The sequence below is a fragment of the Buteo buteo genome, chromosome 12 (assembly GCF_964188355.1).
Source record: "Buteo buteo chromosome 12, bButBut1.hap1.1, whole genome shotgun sequence".
Lineage (NCBI taxonomy): Eukaryota > Metazoa > Chordata > Aves > Accipitriformes > Accipitridae > Buteo > Buteo buteo.
In genome coordinates this window covers 18200201-18227229 of record NC_134182.1, presented here as the reverse complement: position 1 = coordinate 18227229, position 27029 = coordinate 18200201, and the positions used below count along the sequence as shown (strand labels likewise).

The window sequence follows — 27029 nt, the reverse complement described above, 5'->3', positions numbered from 1 at the left end:
GCTATGATCCTGCACACTGGTTACTACTATGGTTACTGCTTATTATCACAAGTGGAATCACTGAATGGATCTTTTTTCAATGCTAAGGGCTCTATGCAGTTGTTCATGGACATCTTTAGGTGTTGTCCTGACAGAGGACGGCCTTAAGGATTCCTCAATCAGGAATGTAAACAGTGCTGAATGAAGCCCTAAGGAAGCAGGACTGGTAGCCACTTGGAGCCATCATATGTATTTCCAAATAATCTGAGGAAAAAAAGAACAGAATAGGCCGTCACTGTGTACTGAGAACTTTAAACGTGTCAGAGTAATAAGATACATCTGACTGAGCTGGACATAAGGTAACTTACTTAAAAGAGTACTTCCAATTTTAAAAGATGACTGAAAATGTTTCTCTCTGCTTATTTGTCTAGTTTATGACATGGCTGTCTCTTAACTTTTCAGAGACTATTAAAGCCAAAAGGCTTTTATCATAGAGACTTATTTATATTGTGTATTCAGACATTTACTTCCTTATACATAGTCTACAGAAAAACAAATGAGAGCTCTTGGAAGAGATGTTCAGTTGTTTACTTTCTTCAGCTATCAGCAGCTATTTTAGTGGTTTTCTTAGGAAAAAAAAATGTAAGAGCATACTAATGTGCTTGACTGTCAATTTGTTAATCAAATAATTTCTCATGTTAAACAAATTTTGTAACATATCTCATGGTTAATCTTGAACATTTCTTAGGATTTGGACTAGATCATCATTGGACTAGATGATCGTTGTGTTGGACTAGGTGATCATTGTAGGTTCCTTCCAAGTGAAATAGTCTATTCTAATTTTAGATTTATTACACATTAAATCATTGCAAAATGCTTCAAGAGCAATACTCAATTTTCACGGCCACACGTAACTGAAAAGTGAAACTGTGTTTTTAGAGAGAGAGATGTATGCATGTAGGTGTATAAAATAATTCTCTTTCTTCATACAGCAGCTGTTGCTCTTTGGTCCATAACCTACTTGTGTTCTACACGTTATCACTGCAAAAGCTCAAAGTCTCTTTTTTTTTTTTTTAAACTGATGTGGTAATGCAGTTAAGTATTGACAGTTCAAGAGTCCAATTTGAAATGCCTAATTCAGGCTCCAGATTTAGATAAATCTTTCTGAAATTAGACACAACCTTGAATGCCCTGACTTTTAAAGGTAGTGAATATTCTCAGGAAGTCTCTGTGAGGGGTGAAACTAGCCTAAAAATTCCTCCTAAATAGCTCTGAAACTCTGCCAGTTTCAAAATACTGGGAGACCCAGATGACTGGGGGGACTTGGCATACTGACATGAAGCTTGCTGCATAAAAGTGAGCAGAAGAGCATCTCAAAGGCAGTCCTGCCTGACCATGAAAAAGCTCCTCCTTGGCCTATGTGACATGAGACTGGGACCACAAATAGCACTTCTACTGGCACACTGTAAATGATTGTGTACTGAAATGATAGCATGGCTGAACACCCTTCCACTTCTGAAGTAGTCCTTCTAGAAGAAGGGTGAGACATCATCGAGAAAGTGCTCGAATATTTCTTAGCCATCCCTAGGTTGTGCTACAGATAAATGTCATTCTCCAAGGCTGTCAACATGAGCAAAACATTAGTTTCTTGGTAAGAGCTATACTCTTAGAGAGTGACTCATATACATTTCTCTCTGGTTAATTATTATAAAATCTCAGCATGCATCCCTTCCCTTGGCTCTAAGAGGCTGCAGCTATCTATAATAAGAGAAAGCAAGGCCATGTACCTTGTCAAGCTGAGTATGTGCGCACCCTTATTCAAAAGTTTGTGGGAGGACAATATTTTACTTGCACTTCCCAAGGAACAGAGCATTTTCCTGCCAAGTGCTGCATAGCAGCTGAGTGTGGTGCATGTGGCAATAATGAGGATGGGGATGTGCAAAGTGACAATTCACAGCCTGAAGATAAACACTTCATTTGCAAAGTTAGCACAAACTTAGCAGCACAAAAGAAGGGGTGAAATCCTGGCACTGTTTGAAGTCAGCGAAGTTCTGGATACTGCCATATTAAAACCTCTGTTAGCAACTAACAGCATAACGTGACTTGTTTCACTTCAGAAAAGAATTGGGAGCAAGGGGGTTTAGATGTGAAAACATGCACAGCCAGTGTTTCAATGCATACAAAATGGAGAGTACTTACTCTTTCTTTTAATGGTGCCTGTAAATCTTCTTCAGTAATAACAATTATTTAGAGGAAGTGCAGCAACACAGAATCTAAATAAGATCTACAAATTTTATGGTATGGTAATGTAGCATATTAAAGTTCAGTCCACTTCTTTGCAGGTGCAATAGTAAATAAAAAATGATTTAATGGTGTGGGAGGCCTAATCTGCATAAAAAAGAATGAGAGAGGTGCCTTTGGGTTACGAAAGAAAAGGAGTGCACCCATCCAGCTAAAAATAGACATTAAGGGAAATAGTTTAGGCCTGCATTAAAATGTGCTTTCTGTAAACTCATTTTTCACTTCTATTACATACTTATTTTATTTACAGATTAACAAGACTCCCTTATGCAACATGGAGTAAAAAAAACAGCTAGAGGAAGAAATCAAACCCAAAAAACAAGGATTCATTAAATTTATCATGGTAAAACTACTGCTTCCTCAATGGTACTGAAAGTACTGAAACACCCGCCTTTGCGTTACCTGCGTAGCAGCTTCCTGTCCACTGGATTATTCAGCGTTATCTCCTTATATCACCTAATCATGCTGTAAATAAACATCTGACGAAATTAGCAGCCCTTGCAAGAAAGTTCTGTTATACAGATGTGGTACCCAATTCCACTCCAAAGCAGAGGGTATCTCCTTAGCCTCACACAGGTACAGAAGACCTGTAATTCTTGCCCTGTGAAAGGTTCAATGCTTCAGGGAAACCTTTTATGAACCCCCAACTATTGGACTACATCATTCTTGGTACTGACACCCTTCGCAGCTTTGAATCTAAAGGCCATGTTTGCAAGCTTCCTTGTTCTCTCTCACTTAATACAATCTTCATAAAAACTTAAACAAATTTACATTCTGTTTTGAACTAAGTACTACCAAAAGCTCTCTGAATGCTACTGAGCAAAGAGAGATGATCATCCTGGATATACCACCTCCTCCATTAGCCTCTCTGGAATAATGCTAGAAACTGAGTGTGAACTATTATTAGGAAATATTTCCGCATTGTTACCTGTAGGTACAGGCTGAGACAGTGCACTGCATGGATGGGCAAAGACAGGATGAATTGTGCACTGTTTCCTTTCATTCACTAATTGAAGCTTGGGCCTGCACCCACTGAGACAACGAGCAGCTATCCAACTGACTCCAAGGTCCAGCCTAGCATGATTCATTTCCTTCTCATATCCACCTTATGCTTCCCATCTGTGTTCTCTTGCAGTACTGTCCAGCCTACTCTGCTGTTCTTCAAAATACCTGTTGTCTCCTCTTGTGGCTATAGCCTCCTTTGTCTCGACTTGCAACTAGACTTCCACTGATACACCAGTCTTAATGCTGGGTCCAGTCTCTGAGAGCAGCACACATCTCCACTCAGATTATCATTAGGTCCTGACATGAGCTCCTAGTTCTCCCAGCTGTTTCTGCTAGCATATAATAAGCTCATCTACAGTGAAGATCCTTAATCAAGTGAGAATTTTGAGAAGCATATCATCTGCTTGCTCTCCAAAGACCAGTAACAAACGCACAGACCCAGAGCACTTCCCAGAACACTGACAAAGCCAGGCCTCCTACAGTCAGGCTCCTTTTTTGTCTCCAAGATAAATAATTTGACAGAGCTCTGTTAGGGAGTCCATCAGAGGGGTAACAACAGTGTAATCTAGCCATGTCTGCATCACAGTGCTAGTCTGAGGAACAGAGTTGCTTGCCGTCACCTTGAACACTAACTCTGTTCCCCATTTCCTAAGTGTCTCAAAGCAGTGTCAAGAGTGATTGTGCTTGTCATCACAGAAGCAGCAACAACTGTAATTCTAGCCAAAAAATCAAACAGATTTGAAATGTATTTCTGCAATGTGAACAACCCAAGAGTTAAAACTTCATTCCTTGCAAATCACATTTGGTGTCACCCAAGACAGAGCACTTAATTCCCACAAGTAGACTGCTCCACATTACTCAGCTGTGTGTGCCTGCCAGTTCTAAAGCACTTGTCTACTCTTGTCCACCCCAAAAATGCTACTGCATAGGGACATGGCCAGCACAATGCAGCCAGATGCCCAGCAGGATGGTACAGTGGAGAACAGCCCTTCACACTTTAAGAAGGTGAGAGTACCTGTGAGGATGTGTAGGGAGGTGATTTCTGATCCACATCATCTGCCTTCAGGAGCTATTAAAGCTTGTTACTGCAGCAGCCCTTAGCCATCTGGAAAGACCCACTCCTCTGAGACAGCTCAGCCTTCAGCAGTGAATACAGAGCTATTACTGTGACAAAGCATGTCATTGTGTTGTCCCCCCCTTCCTTTCTGGCAGGTGACATTTAGTCATTGTTCCATGTTATGACACCACCCTGCACACAGTAGCTTGACAATTCGCGGGCAGATTAGATGGAAGGTTCCTCAAGCCATATCCTGACTGCAATAATTTCATTTTGATGCAAGCCTTTGATACAGAAATGAAGAATAGAAACTGCCATGTGTTCCCATCCACCTGTGTCGTGGTTTAACCCCAGCCAGCAACTAAGCATCACGCAGCCGCTCACTCACTCCCCCCCCATCCAGTGGGATCGGGGAGAAAATCAGGAAAAGAAGTAAAACTCCTGGGTTGAGATAAGAACGGTTTAATAGAACAGAAAAGAAGAAACTAATAATGATAATGATAACACTAATAAAATGACAACAGTAGTAATAAAAGGATTGTAATGTACAAATGATGCACAGGGCAATCGCTCACCACCCACCGACCGACACCCAGCCAGTCCCCGAGCCGCGATTCCCTGCCCCCCCCTTCCCAGTTCCTAAACTAGATGGGATGTCACATGGTATGGAATACACCGTTGGCCAGTTTGGGTCAGGTGCCCTGGCTGGGCATGAGAAGCTGAAAAATCCTTGACTATAGTCTAAACACTACTCAGCAGCAACTGAAATCATCAGTGTTATCAACATTCTTCACATACTGAACTCAAAACATAGCACTGTACCAGCTACTAGGAAGACAGTTAACTCTATCCCAGCTGAAACCAGGACACCTGAGATCAGCCACTTGCTCTTCTGAATGAGGCAACAGATCTACATCCTCAAAAGCTGTCCTTGCATGCAAACTGGTAGTTAACTGGAGTCCAGGGACCCTCTTTAAATTTCCAGGCTTCGGGTCTCAGAGGGGCTGAAATGGCCACTAAGCTGCTTTATTTACAAACACAGCATTAGAGTGAAAGCTTCTGGAAGACATAGAACTACCACAAGCCACCTTCTACGCTAAATGGCACAGTCAAAACATTACTTGAAATACTACAAGACAGCTGGTTCCTTTATGTGAAGTGGGGCCCTGCTCACTAGTGAGGAAAAAGCTCTTTCCCAGCTGGGAGAAGCAAGCCACCATCTTTAGGCAGTAAGACCACCACTGATACAGGTGACATAAAAATGCTTCTGTTGGAAGGGCACCTTTTGGGTTTTCTTGTACCCTCTCTCAAAACAGGTATTACTGGCTATAGTCAAAGAAAGGCCTTCTAAGTCTTCATATTCCAGCCCAGTCAAGTATAAATTTGTATCTTCTGTCTCTGGTATGAATACATGCCCTGCTTCCTTCTTCATGACTGTGTACACATTATCACTTGCCCAAAACTTACTGAGCAGCTGAAGAAATGCTAGTATTTGGTACCCTCTGTCGTTCTCTGGTACCACTGGCAGTGCAACAGGTTCTTCTCAATCTCTTGGCAAAGGATATACAGACTGCTTAACAAAGAGCATTGCTAGCTGCTGCCTGTTTCCTTCACAAGCGAGTGTTCACCACACACATGCTTGTTTGCATGTCCCGGATTTCAAGAAATGGCATGTGCTCTTTGAAGAACGCCCATGCCAACGGATTATCAGTCCACGAAGTTTCACATCCTGCTCCAGCAATGAGAAATATCCAGAAGCCTCAAGAATGGGGGAGGCAATCCAAAATGCCCAATACTGGTATAAGGCCAAGACTCCTTTTGACTTTTAAAATTCATTGTTGATAGAAAATAAAATAAACCAAGCTGCAGAGTGTAGATCAAAACCTGGTATCCCCCTAAGGACATCCAGATGAAGAGAAATGGGGAATTTGGTGATCCTTAGCCTGCACCAGAAAAGCCTAGGACAGAGGTTGCTAAACCAGGAAGCTTAGCAGAACCACTCCTGGCTTTTTAACTTCACTAGTACCATTTCAAAGGGGACAAAATCAGCTTACTTTACTATTTCTATCTCTAGTGTGAAGTGTTCCTAATCCCTTCTAGTAAGTAAACACTGCAGGGCAGCCATCTTTGCAGTACACCTTTATTCTCCTCAGTAACAGCTGTGTAATAAAGGACTCCCTCCTGCTCCCCCTTGCCAGGCTCCAGCTTTTCATACTGCTTTGTGTCACTGTAAAGAGCCATAAAAATCAGCAGTGCTTATGGAGCTGATGAACTCAGGGAATGGGGAAGTTCTAAATTTGAAATTCTAAAATTTGAAAGCACTTTTTAAAAAACAAAACAAAAAAGAAAGAAGAATATTAGAATTGCTTCAACAACCAGTGCTGCATCACGGGACTGTATCTGATCCCAGCTATTCTGGCAATGTCAGTAAAGATGTCTCCCAAACACCTTTAATATCAGTGCTAGTAACTTGAGGGGGCTTAGGATTGCTAAAAGTGCCAGGAAGTAAAAGCATTTAAATACCCGTGTGCAAGCTGTGCAAATAGAAGCTGTGCTGGATGAACTGAGGGGCAGGAGGGGCGGGCCCGGCTGTGACCTTGGCTGCTGCCAGGGTGCCGGCAGTGCGGCTGTGCGGCCATGGGCCAGCTGGGGTTGAAGATTCCAGCCCACTGGCCCCGACGACCTGTTCTCGTGGAACAAAGCCCATCTCCTCTAACACAGCTTTTTCCCAGGAATTGGCCCATACGGAATAAAATAAATAAATCACAACCGTTTTGTGAAGGGGCAAGGAAAAAAGTTCCTGCTGTACATAACTCAAGGGAGCAGATGTTTTTCCATTAGCTCACTGCTCTCTGCTACACTGGCTCTCGTTACATTTCTTGTTCATGGCATGGTCATTATAATATTTTTTTCCCTAGGGTAAACTTCAGCACGTTACCGAGCCAGCAGGTAGCCCACTCCAGCCCCACTGTGAGTACATGGAATAGTCATCCTAGTAATTTTTCTTTAAATGCTCCTTTAAATTAGTCTTAGGTCTACCTGGTGAGGTTTGCAGACTGTGCTTAGCGGGCATTTAGCCAGTCTTAGATCATATTACCAGACCTACTTTGCTGTTAGTGGCCATATTTGGTAAAGTACTGGGTTAGTCAAGAAGCTAAATTGTCAGATATAAAGTACTAGTAAAGACAAACAAAGTGGACATTGTTGTTAAAAGTAAAGCTTAAAATAATATAGCAACAGGAGCTGGAATATTAGAACTCTTATTAAAACTGGCTTGCAGCATTCTAAAAAGCTTTGCATAAATAGAGCATAAGGTTATTACTGCCTGGAAATATAATCACACGTACTTCAGATAAGAAATCACTCCAGTTACCCAAAGAGCTTAAAACTATTAAAACTATTTCTTTTCAGTACTGACATGCTTTGCTGTCTCGGTCAAAAGTGATGTTATAAAAATCTCAAATGAAGGTAAATTTTGGTCATAAATTCGAACCATTTCAAGTACATTTTCCTTAGCCAAACAGCATGACTGTATTTTCTAAATAGAAAGGAGAAGTACTGGCATGATTTTAAAAAGGAAATAAGGGGTAGAAATAGTTCCTAGGTCAGGCATTTCTCTTGGTAACACAAACAGTATTATCACCAGTAATCTCTAGGATTCCTCTTACAGCTTTTCCTGCAACAAGAGGTAGAAGGAGTTAACAAGCTTTACCAATGCCACCAAAGTTCCTGCTCTTCTCTCAAAGTTAAATTCAAGCTCTCAGTCATGAAAAGAACAACAAAGAGGAGAAATTAGCATATGGATCACATAAAGACCACCTCTCCTAGAGCTGCAGCACCGCAGCACACACCCTTCCTGAGTACTCTCTGAAATGAGCTGTTTCTCAGACTTGGGGCCAAGAATAATGTTTAGGCTTATTAATTTTAAAGCCTAATGAGATGACTCTCTCCTTCTAAGAAGCCATTACATTTCAAGGGGGGGGGGGACGGGGGGAGATTGTTAAAAGGGACCAGACAAGCTGTGTTAACACGGCTGCAGAGCACTTGGAAACAGAGTATGGCTATTAGTATTCAAAGCATGCCTGCTGCAGGGAGTGGACCACCTCTCTAGTCTTTGGAGACAGCAGACCTCGTACTCTTCCAAAGCTAATTGTGACTACCTGCAGGGAAAACAGGAATATATGGAAGCCCACTGAAGAAATATGCTAAGTTACCTGCTGCAGATGACTGTACTCCCAGCTGGTGCTACAAGAGACAGCTGGACATAAGATTAACAGTGAGAATTCACAGTTTTATTTAGATGTGTGAAAACGAAGAAGAGGACTCTTCCTAGAGACCACAGATCCATCAAGCAGCTCTTCGGTTGCTTACAGGAAACTACAAAAAATTAGCTTGCCAAAGTGAACTAAGCATTGCTGCAGGGAAAGACAAGGTGCAGCATCCATTGTAGTGCAGCACATTTGGAGTTAGGAGCTGCACTTCCAAAGCTGCTGCTTTATTGTCTTCCCTACATAACTGTGCTGGTCATAAACCCAGAAAAGTTACAGATAAAAACACTAAGTCTATGCCCTCTTATGTGTGAGATAAGTATCTTTATCACAGCACAAAAGAGATTAACTATTTGCATCGGGTTCACAGCCTCGCATTCAGCCACTGTTAAAGGAATGCGCATATTCTCATGTGCTAATTGTGAGACCAGTTAGGAGCGCAAGGGCTCTCCAGCTTGGATGGACTGAGAATGCTTCTGCACAAGGCAGGAACTCCTATTGCAGCTGCAGGTGGACTATTGTACAGTAAGCATTCCACCATGTAAGCACCATCTGATAGCTACCACCCACTAACGGTCTCTTTTGCAAGTGTATGTGCTGGCTTTGTGGCCTGGCCTGGCCTGGCTGCTGGAGGGATGAAAGAACAGCCTCACATAGCTGTGGGATAGCTGGTTTTGTACACCTCTCTCCAATCTAAGTGCAGAAAGCTTTAACGGATCAGTTGGTTGGTACCATTACTTTTCATGCCTTGGGATGTGAAGAGGCATGGGAACTGTAATGGCTCTAATGGAACCCAGACACAATTGCAGCCTGGCACTCTAAATCCATTACCCACACAGAGAGACATAGCCAAATGCGTCCGGTTAGTGCCTGAAAAGGACAGATGCATTGTTATAACTTTACTGTAGTATGAGGTTAGGACATTATAATAATTTTATCTAGAGATTTGTGATTCATGTTAAAAAGGTTAAAGTGTTAATGACAACAAAACCAACAATACACGAGTCGTTTCCCAAAGGCAGATTAACATTTTTTCTCTTTAGAGATAGGACACTGAGGTATGAAAAAGTTAGGCAACTTGCCTAGAGTCACAAGATGAGTCATTGACTGAAAAAGGACAAGTCCAACCTAAACCTGATAGAAATCTACAGCATACTGGTGCAGCTCTTTCATGAATGTGAAGGGACTTGGAACACAGGTGTCAGAATGTTACACTAATCACCTGTGGCTTTCCACAGCTGTTAATTTTGGGGTGAGTTGTAACGCAAAAGCATGTGACTACCTCAACTGTTTTTAACTACATGTTTCTGTTTAATTTGTTGTTTATGAAATATCTCTGTTTTGCAAGTTATCGACTTCTTGACTATACCTGTTCCTCCTTTTCCCTCCTTCCAGATGGGAAAGTGTCCTGGTTTCAGCTGGGATAGAGTTAATTGTCTTCCTAGTAGCTGGTACAGTACTATGTTTTTGAGTTAGGTATGAGAAGAATGTTGATAACACTGGTGTTTTCAGTTGTTGCTAAGTAATGTTTAGTCTAAAGTCAAGGATTTTTCAGCATCTGATGCCCTGCCAGCGAGAAAGCTGGAGGGACACAAGAAGTTGGGAGGGGACACAGCCAGGGCAGCTGAGCCAAAGTGGCCAACGGGGTATTCTATACCATGTGATGTCACGTCTAGTATATAAACTGGGGGGAGAGGGGGAACGCTGCTTGGGAACTAGCTGGGCGTCGATCGGCAGATGGTGAACAATTGCATTGTGCATCACTTGTATATTCTAATCCTTTTATTATTACTACTGTCATTTTATTAGTGTTATCATTATCATTATTAGTTTCTTCTTTTCTGTTCTATTAAACTGTTCTTATCTCAACCCAGGAGTTTTACTTCTTTTCCCGATTTTCTCCCCCATCCCATTGGGTTGGGGGGAAGTGACTGAATGGCTGCGTGGTGCTTAGTTGCTGACTAGGGTTAAACCATGACAGAAAGATTCTAGTACAGAGGATCAGTGATACCCTTTTGGACTATTCCACTCACTAAGCCCAGTGTAAGATCTGACCTACTTCAAAGAGGTCCTTTAATTATTCAGGTGCTGTCCCCTTCTCCACAGAGAGTAAAGACTACCCCAAAATACCCGCACCTCTCCTCATTCCTCAGGATACCAGAATGCAGTGACTTCCACACTACTGTGAGAAGACAATGGGCAATACCTCACTAAGAGCTCATTAAGCTGCATCCATAACAATAACTGACTTCAGTAATGAAATTACAAAGCAGTAACAGTATGTATTTTCAGAATATCGATCCTGATTCAAGTCCAGTTAAAAATAAGCAAGAAAAAAAAAAGATTTAAAAAATAATAGGACAGAAAAGTTACAGCTTACAAAAATAAACTCTATCTAAAAGAATTAACACCTTTGAGAAAGGCACTCAATTTACACTGAAAAGTAATCGTAGCAATTCACAGCTAGGTCATGGCAAGCACTAGGTCTTTATTGCTTTTGTCTTTTCACACAGCAGCAAAAATGTAAACTGCCTAGAGCTATCTGCAGGATGATGGACAACAGACACCTGACTTGTCATCACAATAAACTCTGGGTTTTTTTGCTCCCCACCAGCCTCCTCTGCAGCCTTAGATCAGGAGCATAAACTGAATAAAGCAAAATCTTGCTAGTGATTTTGAAGCCCACAGCACATCACTGAAATTTACATACACACAAACCATTAAGTGAACACATGTGATTAACTTAAAGGATGATGCATTCCATAAGGTAACTTCTTTTGTTCTTTAATAGTTAGTCAAATTGTAACAAAAAGAATATCACATATTTTGTACCAGAACTGAAGTCTAATTGGTAGGAAATGGCCCACAAAAACAGCTATAAAAATCTTTGCTGAGAAGTAGGGTGAGACTGCCAGGTTTTATGTGAGAATTGTTAATTGTACAGATTAGCTAAATGAGAATTTGAAGGGCTCTCCTGTATACAGAATAGCAAATTATCAGCGAGGTTCCAGTGGACTCCACTTTTTCGTTGCAAATGGTAGCAGAGACATCTAAGAAGCAACCACAGCACTCAAATGTAATTTCAGGTGCACAACCGTGGGCCCACTTGTGGAAGACAAGCTGTGTCACTTAAAAGCAAAATTGCAGAGTCAGAACTCTTTATATCAGTCCTGAAATGTTGGAGTGCAAAATGCAGAATGTGCTGGGCAACTCTGTTCCTCACCAAATGGCCTACATAAAACCTTCTCCTAAGTTTGGAGATTGCCTCTGGGTAGAGTTCCTTCTCGCTGTCCTCTTTTCCCTTTATGTGCTCTGCTGTAGCATCTCTGCATGAGTGTCTTGAACTGACATGCAACCTATGAGTCCTTGGGAGATTCAAACAATCAGGGATAAATGAGTAGAGGACTTGCTTTTTAAAATAATTTTCAGTTAAACCTCAGCAAAGATTGGAAAGTTCCCAGTCTAAATAACATTTTATACATGGTTTGCCCAGTCTTAATACAGGGAAACACATAGAAAAAGAATGCAAATAATTGTCCCTACCAACTACCATTTATTAATGAAGAACAACCTACTCTCTTCTTTTAAAAGCATATTTTAGTGATGACTGAAGTTTTCTGTGTGTTATGGAAAAATAGAGGTGAGCTGAAAAATTGCACTACTCCAGTATTTTTTTTGTTATATTGACTCAAATAAGTGGTATTTAAAAAACCAGTTGGGATAGACAAGTAGATTTTCTGCTGAAATAAGGCGATTTTCAGCTACTGATTTCAACTACTCCATCAATACTTATGTCATCTCTTTCACCACTGGAGAGAAGAAGGAACTCCAGGTGGTCCAGGACTTACCAGCTTGTAGCCAAATTTGTTCAAGAGCTGTCCACAGCTGCATAGGTCCTTGCTTCACTGCACTGCTCTGCATAGTTATTTCGGACATGGCCTGTTCCAGTCTTGATGCAGCAAGGGAAGACGCTCGCTGTGATCCTATGGACCAAACAAACATGAACAATAATGCATTTTATACTTCTTTGGGATATTTCTTTGACTCATTAAGGCAGCAGGTCTGATTCTCCAGTCACTGCATCAGTTTTTTGTAATAAGAACGCCACTGAGTTCTGGCATGATCAACTGGAGAACCATGTTTTATAAAAGGTTAATTTACTGAAAAAACCCTATTAAATTACCCAAGGGCTGCAGCTCTAACAAGCGAATTAAGAAAGAGCAATTTTATAAAGGTCTGCTTAGCATTCATCAAAGAAGCAACTGTATTTCGCTCATTTGGAAAGCAGAGCTCTACCATCAAATATTTCCCACGAATACTTATAAGTAACCTGTTTTATAAGCACACTGTCACCACACAATTACAAAATATGGCCCAATAATGTAAAATCTTAGTATAGCACTAGAGTAGCTTGGCACCGTTCACACAGCACACACATTTCAAGTGACATCAATATTGTTCTACTGGTTTAGAGGCAGCATGTTTTTTCATTTAACCTTGGGGAGCAGAGAGCTCAGTGCTTTGACTATATTAACCTTTAGTATGCACTTTAACATTTACACAAGAATAAAGTATTTGATGCCCACGTCTCTGGGACAAAACATGACATCAAAAGCTAGTCCAAAGAAGAACACATGGGCAGATACCATGTTCTCCAGTGCAGCTGGTGGGATTATACTGGTGAGGCAACCTCTCAGAAGGGTACCAATAGGATGGTAACAAAATAAGAAGCTACAAAATGAGATTTCAGAGTTGGCTTTGTAAAGCTTTGGGAAATAAATATTTAATATACATATGTTTAATGTGACTTTAAGGTTGATAAGCTCTTTCTCTGGAGAGCTGCTGTGACTGAAGCACTTGCGCCGATTAGCATTACCCTTTGATCTATCCTTACAGGCTGACCTTGTAGACCACAAGATCCCGGAGTTAAAATCACGCTTTCTCTCACCACAGCCACCCTGTGGGAGCAGCAGAGCCTAGGAACAGTACTCAGAGAAGCTGGGATGGCTCTGGGCAAGGGAAGGGACAGAAGGGCAAAAAACCTGTCACGGGGGCATATGCATTAAGTGATCTCTCCGAGAGGGATAGCATGCTTTTCCAGCTGGCGTGTGCTGAAGAGAGGGTTGCTAAACCACACCTCTTCACCAGCAGACCATCATCCAGGCCAGGGCGCTGACAAGCAGAGCAGCATGGTCCCCTGGCTGGCGCTCCTCTGAACACTGAGCTGGGAGCCAGCCTTCGGCCAGGCGCAAGGGGAGGCACATTTCTGGCCCACGTTCCTTCCCAAAGACACCTTTGTGGTGCAGGGCAGGATACAGCCTACAGCTTTTACCTAAGACGAGGCAGTGCTGCCTGCCCCTGAGAGCGTCATGGTTAGGGAGAGGTCGCAAGTGCAACTTGAAGCCTAAAACTGCTATGGGAAATATTTGTCCCATTATCTCACCGCTAACTAATGTCATTCATTTTAAGCAGGAGAACTTCAAAACAGCCCTGCAGCACAAGCGCCTCTCATGGCTCCCTTGGAAAATGCAAATGTGCTCTTCCTAGATGCATTTCTTAAATTCCTATGTATTTTCAAAGACATTCCTGATCTAATGTTCCAAGAGATGACAGTGCAGTAATGTAGCAATTACGGCTTTAATGGTAGGGTAAAAGCCATTCTGCTTTGCACGGAGAGTTTATTATATTTAACAGTTTATTTAACAGATCCATCTTCAGCCTGTTTCACTGCATGGGATTCCTCCCTTTGCCTGGCCCATTCACACTCCTCTCTTCCATCCCTACCTCCATCTGGGAGAAATTTCACTGAAACTCTAAGAGTTGTTTAACACATGGAAAACTACCAGGCACTCACCCCCAGCCATCCAACAGACAGCTTCTTTGCAGTGCAGAGGCAACAAGAAAATGGCCATGTGAACAGCTAGTGATGTTATTAGGAGCACTTTGAAGTTAGGGCAGACCTCCCACCTTCTAGATTGGCAAACTTGGAAAAAAGTACATGGGCTTTGGGGATTTTGCAGTCAGCCTAACCAGATTCTTATATTAGCACTCCTGATGATGTTAGCATGCTTTGAAAGCAACTTTCAATATTACATTTCTCTGCCAAGACTGCCCTCTTTCAGAGAGACTTTCTGGAGCTGTGTTTCTTGCAAGCACTAGTATGTAATGCTGGTCTGATTGTATTAGGTGGGCAGATGGGCTGGCGTTTTATTCACACCCTCACAGAGCTCGGGGAAATCCTCTTTTCCTTCCAAGTCAAACCAAGGAGACCATGTCATTGTAAGGCACCTTTGTGCATTTTGGAGAGGTTCACATGCTGCTGTGAGGCTGAACAGCCACTTAGGATCTACTAAAGCATCCTTCCCTCACAAAGGAGGCTTTACAGGAATATCACTATGAGCTAGTTGCACTCAAAGGAACTCCAGTTAGCTGCTCCTCTTCTTCTCTTCATTAGCTGGGTAGTTGCCAGAAGGGGAAAGCCTGCAATTTGAGACTGATCTTGCCCAGTGCTGTGGGCTTCAATTTGCACAGCCATGAAAAGGGAACCCAAGTTACTTAGCAATTTACAGTGTTAAACAGCCTTTGGCATTGCAGTCTTCTGATGTTTATTTTCTTTTCCATTTCAGCCTACACAAGGAAGCAAACCACACTAGGCAGAGACCATCCAATCCCTTCCCATCCCTGCCCAGCCTCAGACACAGATATGGTCCTTGTTCTAGACAAACACACACCAGATGAAAAGGCTCTCTCCATCCCAGCCCATATCTGCACATTTGCTACTGCTGTTCTTACCCGTCTCTGCTGGATTGCTCACAGGAATGCTCCTTAAAGCTTGTCTACCCAAATAAACTCTGTAAGTGAAGGTCTTTGCCAGCCTGGCCGTTAAGGGGGTCAGTCACAGCTCTGAACCTCAGGCAATATGGTCACCCTGTGGGTGGGCTGAAGGCTACTGGAGCCGGAAAAGAGTATACCTCTAACACATGCTGTCTCCCGAGAGAGGATGTAGGCAAGTATTGTACCAGTATCACTCTGACCTCTGCCTGGCAGGTGTGAGAGACTGAAAGAGTTAATGTCTCAAACATTGTGGTGGGGCAAGTTCTGCTTAAAGACAAACCCTGCACAGCAATGAACCAAGGTGAAAAGCCCATCAGCTCAGACATCAGCAACAGGATGGGGAGGGCATGCTGGAGGGTGTGCAACTCCCTGTTCTGATACAAAGATCAAACAATGGCCATGTCTGCAGGAAAGGAGAAGTTACTCCACAAAGGACCCCCAAGCCCAAAGGCTCACAAACTGCTCATTAATGTCAGGAGTTTGGGTGCCTGACCAAAGATGGGGCAAGGATGATAAAAGGAGACAAACTGAAGCCCCAGGCACGCGAGCCCACTGGAACTGGACCCCTCAGCTGACTGAACCAATGCTGGACCCAGGACCGGTGAAATCTTTCTCTTTTCCCTTTTCTCTCACTGTCTTCTTCTCTCTTTCCTTTTTCCTTTTCCACAATCCCTACACCTCATCCGTTTCAAGATATAAACCGTTGACCAAGTCTGAGACTAAGAGTGGATCCAGCCGCCCCTAGACCCTTCTCTGAGGAGGAGTCTGGAAAGCAAGGGGGTCTGCTCTGAACCTTGTGACTCAACAGGAGGGATCTCTTTATTCCCTGAATTGATATATATGGTGACCCTGGGTTACACAGTTTACAGAAGTAGTCTTACGCCAATTCCTGTTGTGAGAAAACCTGCTACCTACTACCACGCCTCCCCAGTTCAATTTGCTTCTGTCATAAATAAAATCTTTAACTGTTTGTTTGGTGTCGTTTCACCTTAATTTAGCCCGAGGGAATTTCGAATTAAACATGACTCCCTGGTCTGTCCAGTCTGGGTCGTGACAGCAGGGGGAGCCAGAAAAACTTCAAACATTAAAAAAAGGTTTCTGAATGTCTCATTATAAAATATCTCTTCCTAAAGAAATGTAGATCTTTCTATGCTAAAAAAAAAACCCAAACACAAAACCTGTCTCACAGAACTTTAATGTCATGCCTCAAAATACATGCAAATGTTGGCATAAGAAGACATCACATCAATTTGTTATTTTAGTGCAGTCTCTTTCTCTTTTTAACAGCTCCACTACACAGAATATAAAATTCACATTTTACAGTAAAGCCCTCCAAACATTTTGGAAAGAAATAATAAAAATAACAAAACTGATTTTGTCACAATGAGCCCTGCGCATAACCCATACAAAATATATCTAAAAAATTTTAAAGCACTGTTCTAGGGTTGATGTAAGACCAAGAAGGACCAAGTTTAATATTTTGCATCAACGAAAAAACTGCTATCAAAATAGAAATGTACCTCAGTAGATTTACTAGGCTTATAAGAAACACATAATTCCCTAGCCTAAATCACTTCAGGCAAGAGCATTATAAGATAAGACTAAATCAGAAAAAGAATGAAACAGCAAGGCAGCTGACTGGTATCAGTGAATTTAGTTAGGAACACTGCTTCTGTTAAGAGAAGAGGAAGAAAATAAAGAGGAATTAATCTTCCTGGCAGCAAACCTGAAATTCTGGCACAGCAAATAATCTCATTGTGGTCTAACAGAGGGAGAGGCCAGTGTCAAACCTGGCCGCAGTAATCCCCCCTTCAGTGATGAGCCCAGAGATCACAGAGTGCCTGTGCATTACAGTGATACTGCCGCACTCTCCCAGGGGATTTCACGATGGAAAACCAGAGCCTGTTCCAGAATGATGCAGAAAAAAATCAGACCTCCTCCCTCCTTCAAAGCAGCCAGCCACAGCTGCAGCTCTGGGAAGGCACAAGGGTGAGAGGGGCTAGAGCTGTACTTTCCACTCTCACCTCCCACTGTCTTCAAAGAGGCTCCCAACCAGGACAACAGACTCAGTTGCCTCATTTCTGCAGATGGAGAATGGCAGCACCTAGAGCCTGCAGAGCAGCGAGCCACAGAACCTTGCTGAAATCAGCTAGTGCCAGTCCTGTGCTAAAGTGGATGGTGTAATTTCAGTACGAGCCCCATCCTTACATCCATTGTGGGTGCAACCACGTTAGCATGGAAACCTAGATTCTCGAAGTGGAGGAGGAATAAATTTCTTGGCTAAAACCAAACTGCATTCAGTGCAAATCACTTTATGTATGTGTGAAAAGCTGGTTTAAAGTTTGTACTTTACATTAATTTGCTCTTTCTGGCAGGCAGTACCATGGCATACAGCACTTTCTGAACTACAGCTGCTCCACTGCATGCTGGGTGCTAGAACTGAGCTATGAGCAGGCTGGAACAAGTACCCAACCCAGGTGCTTTTTGAGGAGGGCGCTACATAGAGACCAAACATGCCTGAGCTTTGCTGTGACTCTGGAGGAGGTGTTGCAGGTCTGCAGCAGAGGAGAAAGCAGGAGGCAGGAGTGAGGTCTTAGAATGGCAGCACACCAGCATATCAAAATATTACAGGCTCTGCTGGTGACAATTTGGTCTCAAAATCTCAAACCATGGCTGTGAAGTGCATGTAGCCCAAACCTGGCCACACTCCTTTCTCCAGACAATTACAAAGCAAGGCAAGGGATCTCTAGAAGATCATGGGATCCACACCCAGAATTCCTTTCACATACCATTAAGCACCAGCTAGAGCTGAAGGGGCAGGAATCAGTCCAGGCTCAGCCCTACTGTCTAGGCACCATAAGCCACTCACTGTTTCAGCAGCAGAGTAGGAATTAGATAGATATCAGAAGTACTGTGACAAATAGTATTTTTTGGTTTTTATTGCTTTCCTAGTAATGCCTAGTGGCTGATGGATTCTGCAAACTACCTACAGGGTTTTCCAAACCATTTTCATATATTCACTGAAACATTTTACTGCCCAGCATCAGGGATGATAGGATATATTTCACAAATCTTCACAATTACTGTCAAGTGATGACTATCCTAAATGATTTTGTATCACTAGGAAACTTTCATGTCATATCAACTCCCTTTTTTAATATGCCAAACAGCACATATTAATTTACTGTATCTTCTTCATCATCTGTGCTGAATTTGGCCTGTTCTCTTTAATTAAGCCAAAGACTATAGAACACTTCCATATAAACAATGAGAAAAACGACAAAATACAGAGACTCGTCTCAGCAAAGGGTAATAAAGGGGAAATGGAATAAACAGATTAAAAATTACATAAATATGTGTGTATAGAATCAGTAAGATTATAATGTCATAAATATAGACCCTAAGGGTTTAACACTACAAACAGAAGAGCAGACACACTGAGTAATGTTTTGATATTTGAATGTTTGCTCAAGACCTAACCTTGCAATGCTTCTTAACCATTGGTGGGTGTAAATGGGTTTTAAACACACATAATTTAATACAAGTCACATACTTAACACATAAGAACTTGTCCTCCATCTCAGCCACATATGCTGAGCATGTGACTTCAGTTTTACCAATTCCAAATGTTCATGGTTAAAACTCAGACAAACCCTAATTCCCTAACCCCAAAGCATGAGACTTATTTTTAAAGAAGCTAACAGTTAAACAAGCTTTTATATTCTTGTCCAATTCCTGAGTCTGTAAGGTTCATTTTTTTGCAAGTGTTTCTTCTACATCCACAAGGATAGAAAGGGTAGAAAGTTGCTTCCCTAAAAAAACTTCCAAGTTAAAAGGCAAGTTTCTCACATAATCATCTGATTTTGAGAGTTAAGGTTTTAAAGGAAGCACCAAATATCACAAGACTTATGATAAAATCACAAGTCAGCAGCACTCTGAAAGCTGCCTTTCCCCTTCCTGCCAAGATTAGCTTTGATGTCTCAGTTATTTCCATCTGACTATATCTGTTACCGTGAATGTGTATTTACCTTATAATAAAGCATCACAAGGTTTATGTACAAATCCCAAAGCAAATCACTCTCTAATAGGAATTGACACTCTCACTCAGCTTTCCAAAACCACAATAATAGCTGGCTTGATCAGGACATCTAAAAAGGACTACACTGGGGGAGGGGAGGAAAAAAAAAGGACTGAATTATAAATTTCTTGCAGAAGTATAGTGAACTCCCATCTAATACCTTTCATGCTCATCTCAGAGAGCTTTGTAAAAGAAAGCAGGAACTCATCTCTTTGTTTTATGCATGGGGAAGCCAAGGTACAGACAAACCACAGTGACATGTTCTGCAGTAGAGATGGCCCTGGAGACTGATCTGGACCTCCTGACCACCAGCCCAGCAACACGTGCACGCACAGCCCCTCTGCCCTCACTGGAGAAAATAAAACATTCCTCTCTCACAAAAGCATGAATTTACGACAAATTTACGAATTTACGAAAGCACAAATCTTGTTTCCTCACCAGAGTCAGCATCATGAGCATCCGGGAGTGTGAGATGCAGTCCATTATGCTTTTTGATCACTGGTGTTTCTGTCACACTACTTCCTTTCTCAGAGCCACTGTAAAGAAACAAAACTGTGTTACCTGGCCACCTTTCAGCGGAGAGACAACGTTCCCTGAAAGCAGGCAATAGTCTCATCTAGCTGCCACTGGAACTGAAAACTGAAGCTTTCCAGTTGCAGGCAATCAGCTTCTTGATGTGTTAACACCCCCACCCTGCCAATGGACAGGAAGCTCAGAGAGACAGCGCCCAGCAAGGCCCTCAAGGCACATGCTGGTATCAGTTTATTTGGCTGTTGGGAGTCTGCAAACCACTGGACGAGGAACATTTTGGCAGCTAGAAGCCAGACCAGAGGAGGCCAACCAGCAGCCCCATGCCCAGAAAGAACCACCATCCCTTGGGCTTGTCTGCAGAAAGATTTGTTCACAGGTCTGCTGTGCTGATCCTTTTGAAACAGACCAATTACCACCTTCCACCCAGGCTGACAATTTCTTAATTTCAAAGGGATTATTTTCTTTGTTCTGTTCAAACAAAGGAGGAAAATAAAAGCTACCACATAGCAACACTTTATGAAAGGAGGACTATCTGGTCTTCTCTGCTACTAGACTTCTGTCCTCACAAGAGAGGTCTTCCAACGGGAAACTCAAAAAAAAACCCAAAACAAACCCAAACCCCCAAACATGTACCTAGTGAAAAATCACTTAACAGAGATGTCCTGAGCCTTCCTGTCATCACATAGTCTGCCATCCCCCCAGGATCAGATGGTGATGATATCTCCTCTCATCATCCATTAAGGGACAAAATATCAAAAGGAAAAGTGACTGCCCTGGCTACTTTTTCTGGCACACTTCCAAGCCTGCAGCTCAGCCTTTGGACAATATTCCTCCCAGGAGACAAGCTGTCTCAGAGTCATGATTGCTGTAGATGCCCCATCTTCCAGTCTGATCAGTCCTTTGGTAGGGATTGCACAGGATTCCCTTGAATTTGCATTAATCTAGCAGAAGAATTAGCTTGGGACTGCTATTTTGTTTTAAATATGATTGTTCCGTTATCACAGAAAACAATAGCAAAAGAGAAACCAAGTCTCATCATTCCCAGCTAACAATCTAGGACTGAAAGCCACTTACTGTCATTCATCATAGTAATAATCATATTTACAATAGCTAATTAACCTTTTACTTGGAGTTTGGGATCAAATATTAGGGTTTCTGTTAAATGGACCCTGAATTCTTGTGCATTTGACTGTCTGCACAAATCTCCGGCCTTGACTGGGCCTCCCTGCCTTCCATACAGGTTTCTACACTGATATCCCACTTGAGACTATCATGTGGTGACAGATGCAAGGGAGAATTAAATTCTCTATCCTGGGGCTCAGCCTTGCCTAGCCAGGATTAACCCAAGTGTAAGTGCCCTGGCTGGGGGCTGCTGGTGGAATCGTAGGGACATTTCTGTCTTACTGGTGCGTTGCATATGCAGGAACATGGCAGCTGCACTTCAAAATATTACTCCCATGAGGTGAGCACTGCTTTGATGCAGCAGCCATCACCATGAAGTCACTGTTCAGGCACAAGGCTGAACACTGGCTTATATGCTATACTGCTACACAAAGGACAGGTGAGGAGATTGGTGGATGGCGTAAGTTTGGCCACAGTAAAAACTGACCACAGGAGAGCAGCATTCAGAGAAGGCTTGATGAGATCCCTTCTGTTAACAAAATGCACCTCAGTACAGTCAACAGCATGGCCTTTTAACTGGGAAAACAGACTGAAATCCTAGCCTGAAAACCAAGTGGACTGCATTGTGCAAAACAGCCACTCCCAACAGCTTTATTATCCCGGAGAAGGGCTGAAAATGAACTACCCCTTCAAAGCTGCAGTACAAGGCCTTCAGCCAAGAAAGCTTTTCCATGCACCATGGAAGGGACAGCAACCAGATGATTTGCATTCCACATACAGCCCTGGAAAGGCTGACGGTGGGACATGTTGTCACTCCACTGCCCATGTTTGCTGAAGGAAACACTTGATTGTGAGAGAGACTGCAGAGGCACCAATTTATCAGGGAGAAGACAAGAGGGGACTCAAGCATGGCATGTGAATAGCTGCCTGGGGAGAAAATATTGGCCCTGAAAGACTCTCTAGTCTAGCAGAGTCATAGCAAGATTGCAAAGCTGGGAAACTTAGGCCAGACAAATGCAACCAAATGTAACTAAAGTGCAATTTAATGGTGTAGGCAATCAACTGCCGATTGAACTAGTAAAGAGTATAGGGTGCAACAACTCTCAATTTTATGTAAATACAGGCTTCTCTTTTCCAAGAGAAAAATGTCTGTGTCCAAGTCTCATTGATAAGAATTCCCCTTAAGTTCCTTTACCAGGCCAACCTGGAATATTTTACATATTTGTTAGCTGATACTGCTGCAATTTTCTTAATACAAGGGGCTTCCCAGATCATCAAATCCAGCCTAAAACTGCAGGTACCGAGTTCATTCTTGCTACCTTTCCAGCAGTACTTCCCAATAGAAAATGCTTTATGATGTATTTTTTGAGAAAGACAAAAAGTCCCACTGGAAATAGCAGTGAAATACATATTTAAGAGATCCTAAAAGCAAAAGCAAAGCCATTTATTTTGTTTAGGCTTCTATGGCTAAAGCTTATAAGAAGTCTCTAAAGCTATCACATCTTGGGTTTTTAAGTGTAACAGCCAAAGCACAGCTTGGGATCCGAATGCAGTCCAAATGGCCGAACTATCCATTTGTCTGTTTTCCAATGTACTCTCTTCAGTCTCAGAGTTGCAGCCCCCCCTAGCAAGAGTAAATCTTAGTCATAATTGTTCAGTGTGAATTTGATCAGCTTCATGAGGACTACTCATGTGTATAAAGATTATTCATGTGAGAGGTACGTGACTGAATCTTTAGTTAAAGAGACTAAGGCCTAAGGAAATCAATGATTCCAGCCTGTAAGAGACCATTTCTCTGCTGCTATGTAAATATCTTGATTTTTGTGTTTGGTCTGCTGCTCATTAGCTAAAGCAACAAGGAATTACTAATAATCCCCGAAGGACAACTTGTATACAGACATGCAGCATTCTGTACATACACTTCTGGTGTTTATAAAGTTTATGTAAATGCATACAGAAATTGGGGAACAATACAAGCTTCATCAGTCTGCTGTCATGACTGTTGCCATCAAGCATGCTGTCCTTCCCTTCAAACACAACCTCTATGGACATTACAGGTGAGAGATAAGTACAGTCTTGGGATAACATTCCCAAGACAGTTGTACAGTGGTATCATAACTAGGACAATATCCAAAGGGTCTGGAAAGGAAGAAAACCCAACCTGGTACCTTTCATACTTTCTGAACTTCTCATTTTAGAGGGAAAGGAGATGAGAGGGAGGGAACAAACAGGGAACCTAGCACTGTTTAAATGCAGATTTATTAGGACAAGGGAAGGGAGAAAGATGCTACATCCTTCAGTCCTTTCCTTGCCCTGTTAGGACCAGGCCATGCTACTGGCATGCAACCACAGCATATGATAGAGTCTTAGCCGTGTGCCTTTTCTTGGCTTACTCAGTTCAGGACTGTGTTACCCCCTCACATTCCTGGGTGCCAACTAATGCAGACTCTGAGCAATAACTCATGGATGCTCAGCACTTTGGGGGCGGGGGGGGGGAATCTGCCCTCCATTCTGGACATCTGAATAAGGATAGAGATATTTAGACATTCAAATCAGAAACCCTTGGTTCAAACTCCTTCTTCCATCTTAAAATATTGAGGTTTGGTTTTGTTGCGTTTTTTTTTGTTTGTTTTGGGTTTTTTTTGTTTTTTTTTTTAAATCATGGCTATTAAAATCTTGCACTTTTTTTTAATCACAGCTAGAAATATTACTTATGTTTCTTTTTAAACAGTACTGTTTATTACCCTTTCTGCAAAATAACTTAAGTATCTAGACAATTAAAGAAAATAACTGCATCTCCATTATGAAATCTGAACTTGTTAGACAGTGGAAAAATCCTACCTGTGCTGTAAAACATTATATACCATCTGCCACATCTGCAACATATGTCTGCATGTCACCAGAGCCTCTTCAGGTCCTTTATGTATCCATTCCAGTTTTACTTTGGTGAAGAGTAAGCTGCAAGATGAAAAAGAATAATTTCTATTTTATTGACATCTCATAAATGTGGAGAATCAGTATCACTCTAGTGAGATCCTGGCAGCCAGCATTTTTACTTGCCTTGTATGTGCAGCAATAAAAGAAAACACTGTAGCACAAAACATTTCATTTGGCTCAACTTTGATTCCCCAAAAGGAGATGAGGGGATTAACAATCTTCCTCAGCTGCAGTCAAATTTGCGTCACAAAGCTGGCAGGACAGTGTTAAAAGCAATGCAATGCAAAGCTAACAAGGTGAAACATAAAATGAATCTCATTTTATTTTGGACAGGATTAAAAACAGAATAAAACCAAATTGCCTTAATACATATGCCAGGCTCTTTTCTTAGTCTGGCATCTTCTTATAGCACTGGCTTATATAACACATTTCAGACAAAAACCCCAACACACTTAATACACGCGGACAATTATGTAACGCTTCACACGAAGGAAATGCCTTTTTTTAACCTCAGCTGGCAATCATCTCATCCCCCTAGGCAAGACAGCTGATAGCCCTTGTACATTCTTGTTCTACGTAGTGTAACTCCTGCTACTATTCTTATACCTAGAGAATATGTACTTGCACAGACGACTGGAATTCAGCAGAATTAGGTCAAACAGAGGTTAGAAGACAGGTTCGGCAATTACACAACCTACCACTTGCTGCTAGCATGGCTTTTAACACCATCCTTCACAACACTCGTTATATTTTTTAACTGCCAAGATGATTGAATTTATTTCTGATTTACTAATGTAAATTTACTTCTCTGCTTTAAATGTTTTCATTTTGAATTAGCTCAATATGGCTAGCAATTAATCCACTGGATGCACATATATGTACATACATGCATATTAACAGCTGAACGTTGAAAATCCTAAAACCAGTTTTGTGGATGTGACTTGCAGGCTCCTGGGGAATCCAAACAGCTTCAGAAAGAGAGAACAGCAACTGCATAGATGACGTTAGAGAAGACTTTGCAGCTGAGTAAGAGATCCTTCACTTGCAATAATTAGAAATCTGCAGCCAAGACTCTGGTACGTATCTACAGTAATGTGCTAAAATGGTAGTCCCATTCTGCACTAACAAACATTAGAGTTTTTTTCCAGGGGGGCAGGAAGGGAAGTCACCAATATATAGCCCAACTGTATCCACTGCTATAGCGAAGTCTGCTCACGGCTGCAGCTACAGTTTGACCCCACAGGACAAGCATTCAACTAAATTTCCCAGGTACAAACTTAGGCTAGGAAAGGAAGATCAAGATTCATAATCAAGGGAATTTGTCTTTGTCTTTTACTATTTTATATCCCTACTCTATGTTTACCTTTGATTTTCTTGTTACTGATCTGAGCAAAACAAATACTAATTAAAAACATCCCCTGCTCTTAAAGATGCTGACCCCCTAACTGAAAGGAAGTGCCCTTATTATGATTCAGGTAGTTATTTTTGGGCTAGATCCATGGACTGATCAAAAATTTTGCTGGGACAAAGAATATAACAGTAGACGCACTCTTAATAAAAATGAGACTGAATTCTAAGGAGTAGTTAGCAATGGAAACTGGTCAGTGATGCATGCTGCTCTGTATCCCTTAGTTAACCAGGCTCATAAGAACAAAGCTTGTTTTAATACAACAGAATATAGAATCAGTCACTCAGGAGCAAGGAATACATACCACACTAGAAAGATGGGAGGTTATACCCTGGAGTGCAACAGTATTATAAAAGATAGCTTCATGAACATGAGCTTCCTGAACAACAATGCAGTTAAGAGGTGAAGCAACCCTTAGCATCCATATATGGAAGCACAATCAAGTAGGAGCTGGAAGATGTGGTTATTCCTGTTCACAGCATCAGCAAGACACTTACTACAATCCTGTTTCTAGTTAACTCCAAAAGATGACTAAAAATGGGATGAGGTTCAGAAAAAGGTTATGGCAAGTGATCCAAGGGCTAGAAAAACATATTTCGTCACAGGGTTAAGAAGCTCAGCTTATTTGGTTTAACCAGGAAGCAGCCAAGAAATTATTTTGCCCCAGCCTGCAAGCACGTACATGGAGAAGCATCTAATTGTAGAGTCTTTGATCTAAAAGAAAAGGTATTAGAATATCCAAGGATTTATTGGAAGCTGAAACTAGTCAAATACAGATTTATAGGTAAATGCAGACACATAACTATCAAAGAAAATAATCTTTGCAGCAGCTACATTGTGTGCACAGTAAATTCTGTAGTATTTAAAGCCTTTTTAGCAAGACAGGATAACATCCAGAAAGCAATGGTAATGCACAAATAGAAGCTATGGGTTTGATGCATAGGCTTGTGAGCAAGCTTCTTTGGACTGTGCTGTGCAGAGGGGTGAGACTGCATCATCACCTTCCTTCTGGCAATTACTCTATCAAAAATATTCTACTAGTCCAAGAAACAACACTAAACAATCGATGCTATTTTAAGCATGCAGAATATTTTTTAAACCACTACAAACTTTCAAAATGAAAGACCTTCTAAAGCACTGTATGACCCTCCTTGCAGCAGAAGATTGGTGGTCAAGGAGCCTCAGGCCTAGAGAACAGTCGTATTACATCCCTTATTAACTCCATGCTTTTCAATGCTCTAAGATACCACTCTTAATGAAATAGAAGAATATAGGAAAGAAGACTCTATTAGCAGTCAAACTACTATACCGGAGGGTTATATTAACGTTTCCTTCTCCCTTTCACATTAGTAGGGATATAGATGGCTTAGTTATCAGCAGGCAATTAAAATCACTACATACTATATTTAAACATTGCAGTTAAACATTAAAAAGACAAGCACATCAAGTTCTTCTCTCCATTACTCTGCTGTTTACTGCTTACAGTGAGTATATGTCAACTTCTTTGGA

At 41.7% G+C, this 27029-nt stretch overlaps 1 protein-coding gene across 7 annotated transcripts in view; it reads right to left on the bottom strand.

Moving 5' to 3' along the window:
* TTC7A (tetratricopeptide repeat domain 7A) overlaps positions 1–27029 on the bottom strand; it is a 193925-nt gene that overhangs the window by 40475 nt on the left and 126421 nt on the right. For 6 of the 7 annotated variants that reach the window (XM_075042871.1, XM_075042874.1, XM_075042870.1 and 3 more), the window contains 3 exons: positions 24017–24133; positions 19961–20058; positions 12459–12593 (listed from right to left, as the gene is read on the bottom strand). In XM_075042871.1, coding sequence (XP_074898972.1) covers positions 12459–12593; positions 19961–20058; positions 24017–24133 — 350 coding nt within the window. Of the gene's footprint in view, positions 1–2273; positions 2368–12458; positions 12594–19960; positions 20059–24016; positions 24134–27029 lie in introns of those variants that run through there. The other variant, XM_075042875.1, reaches the window with a different exon arrangement.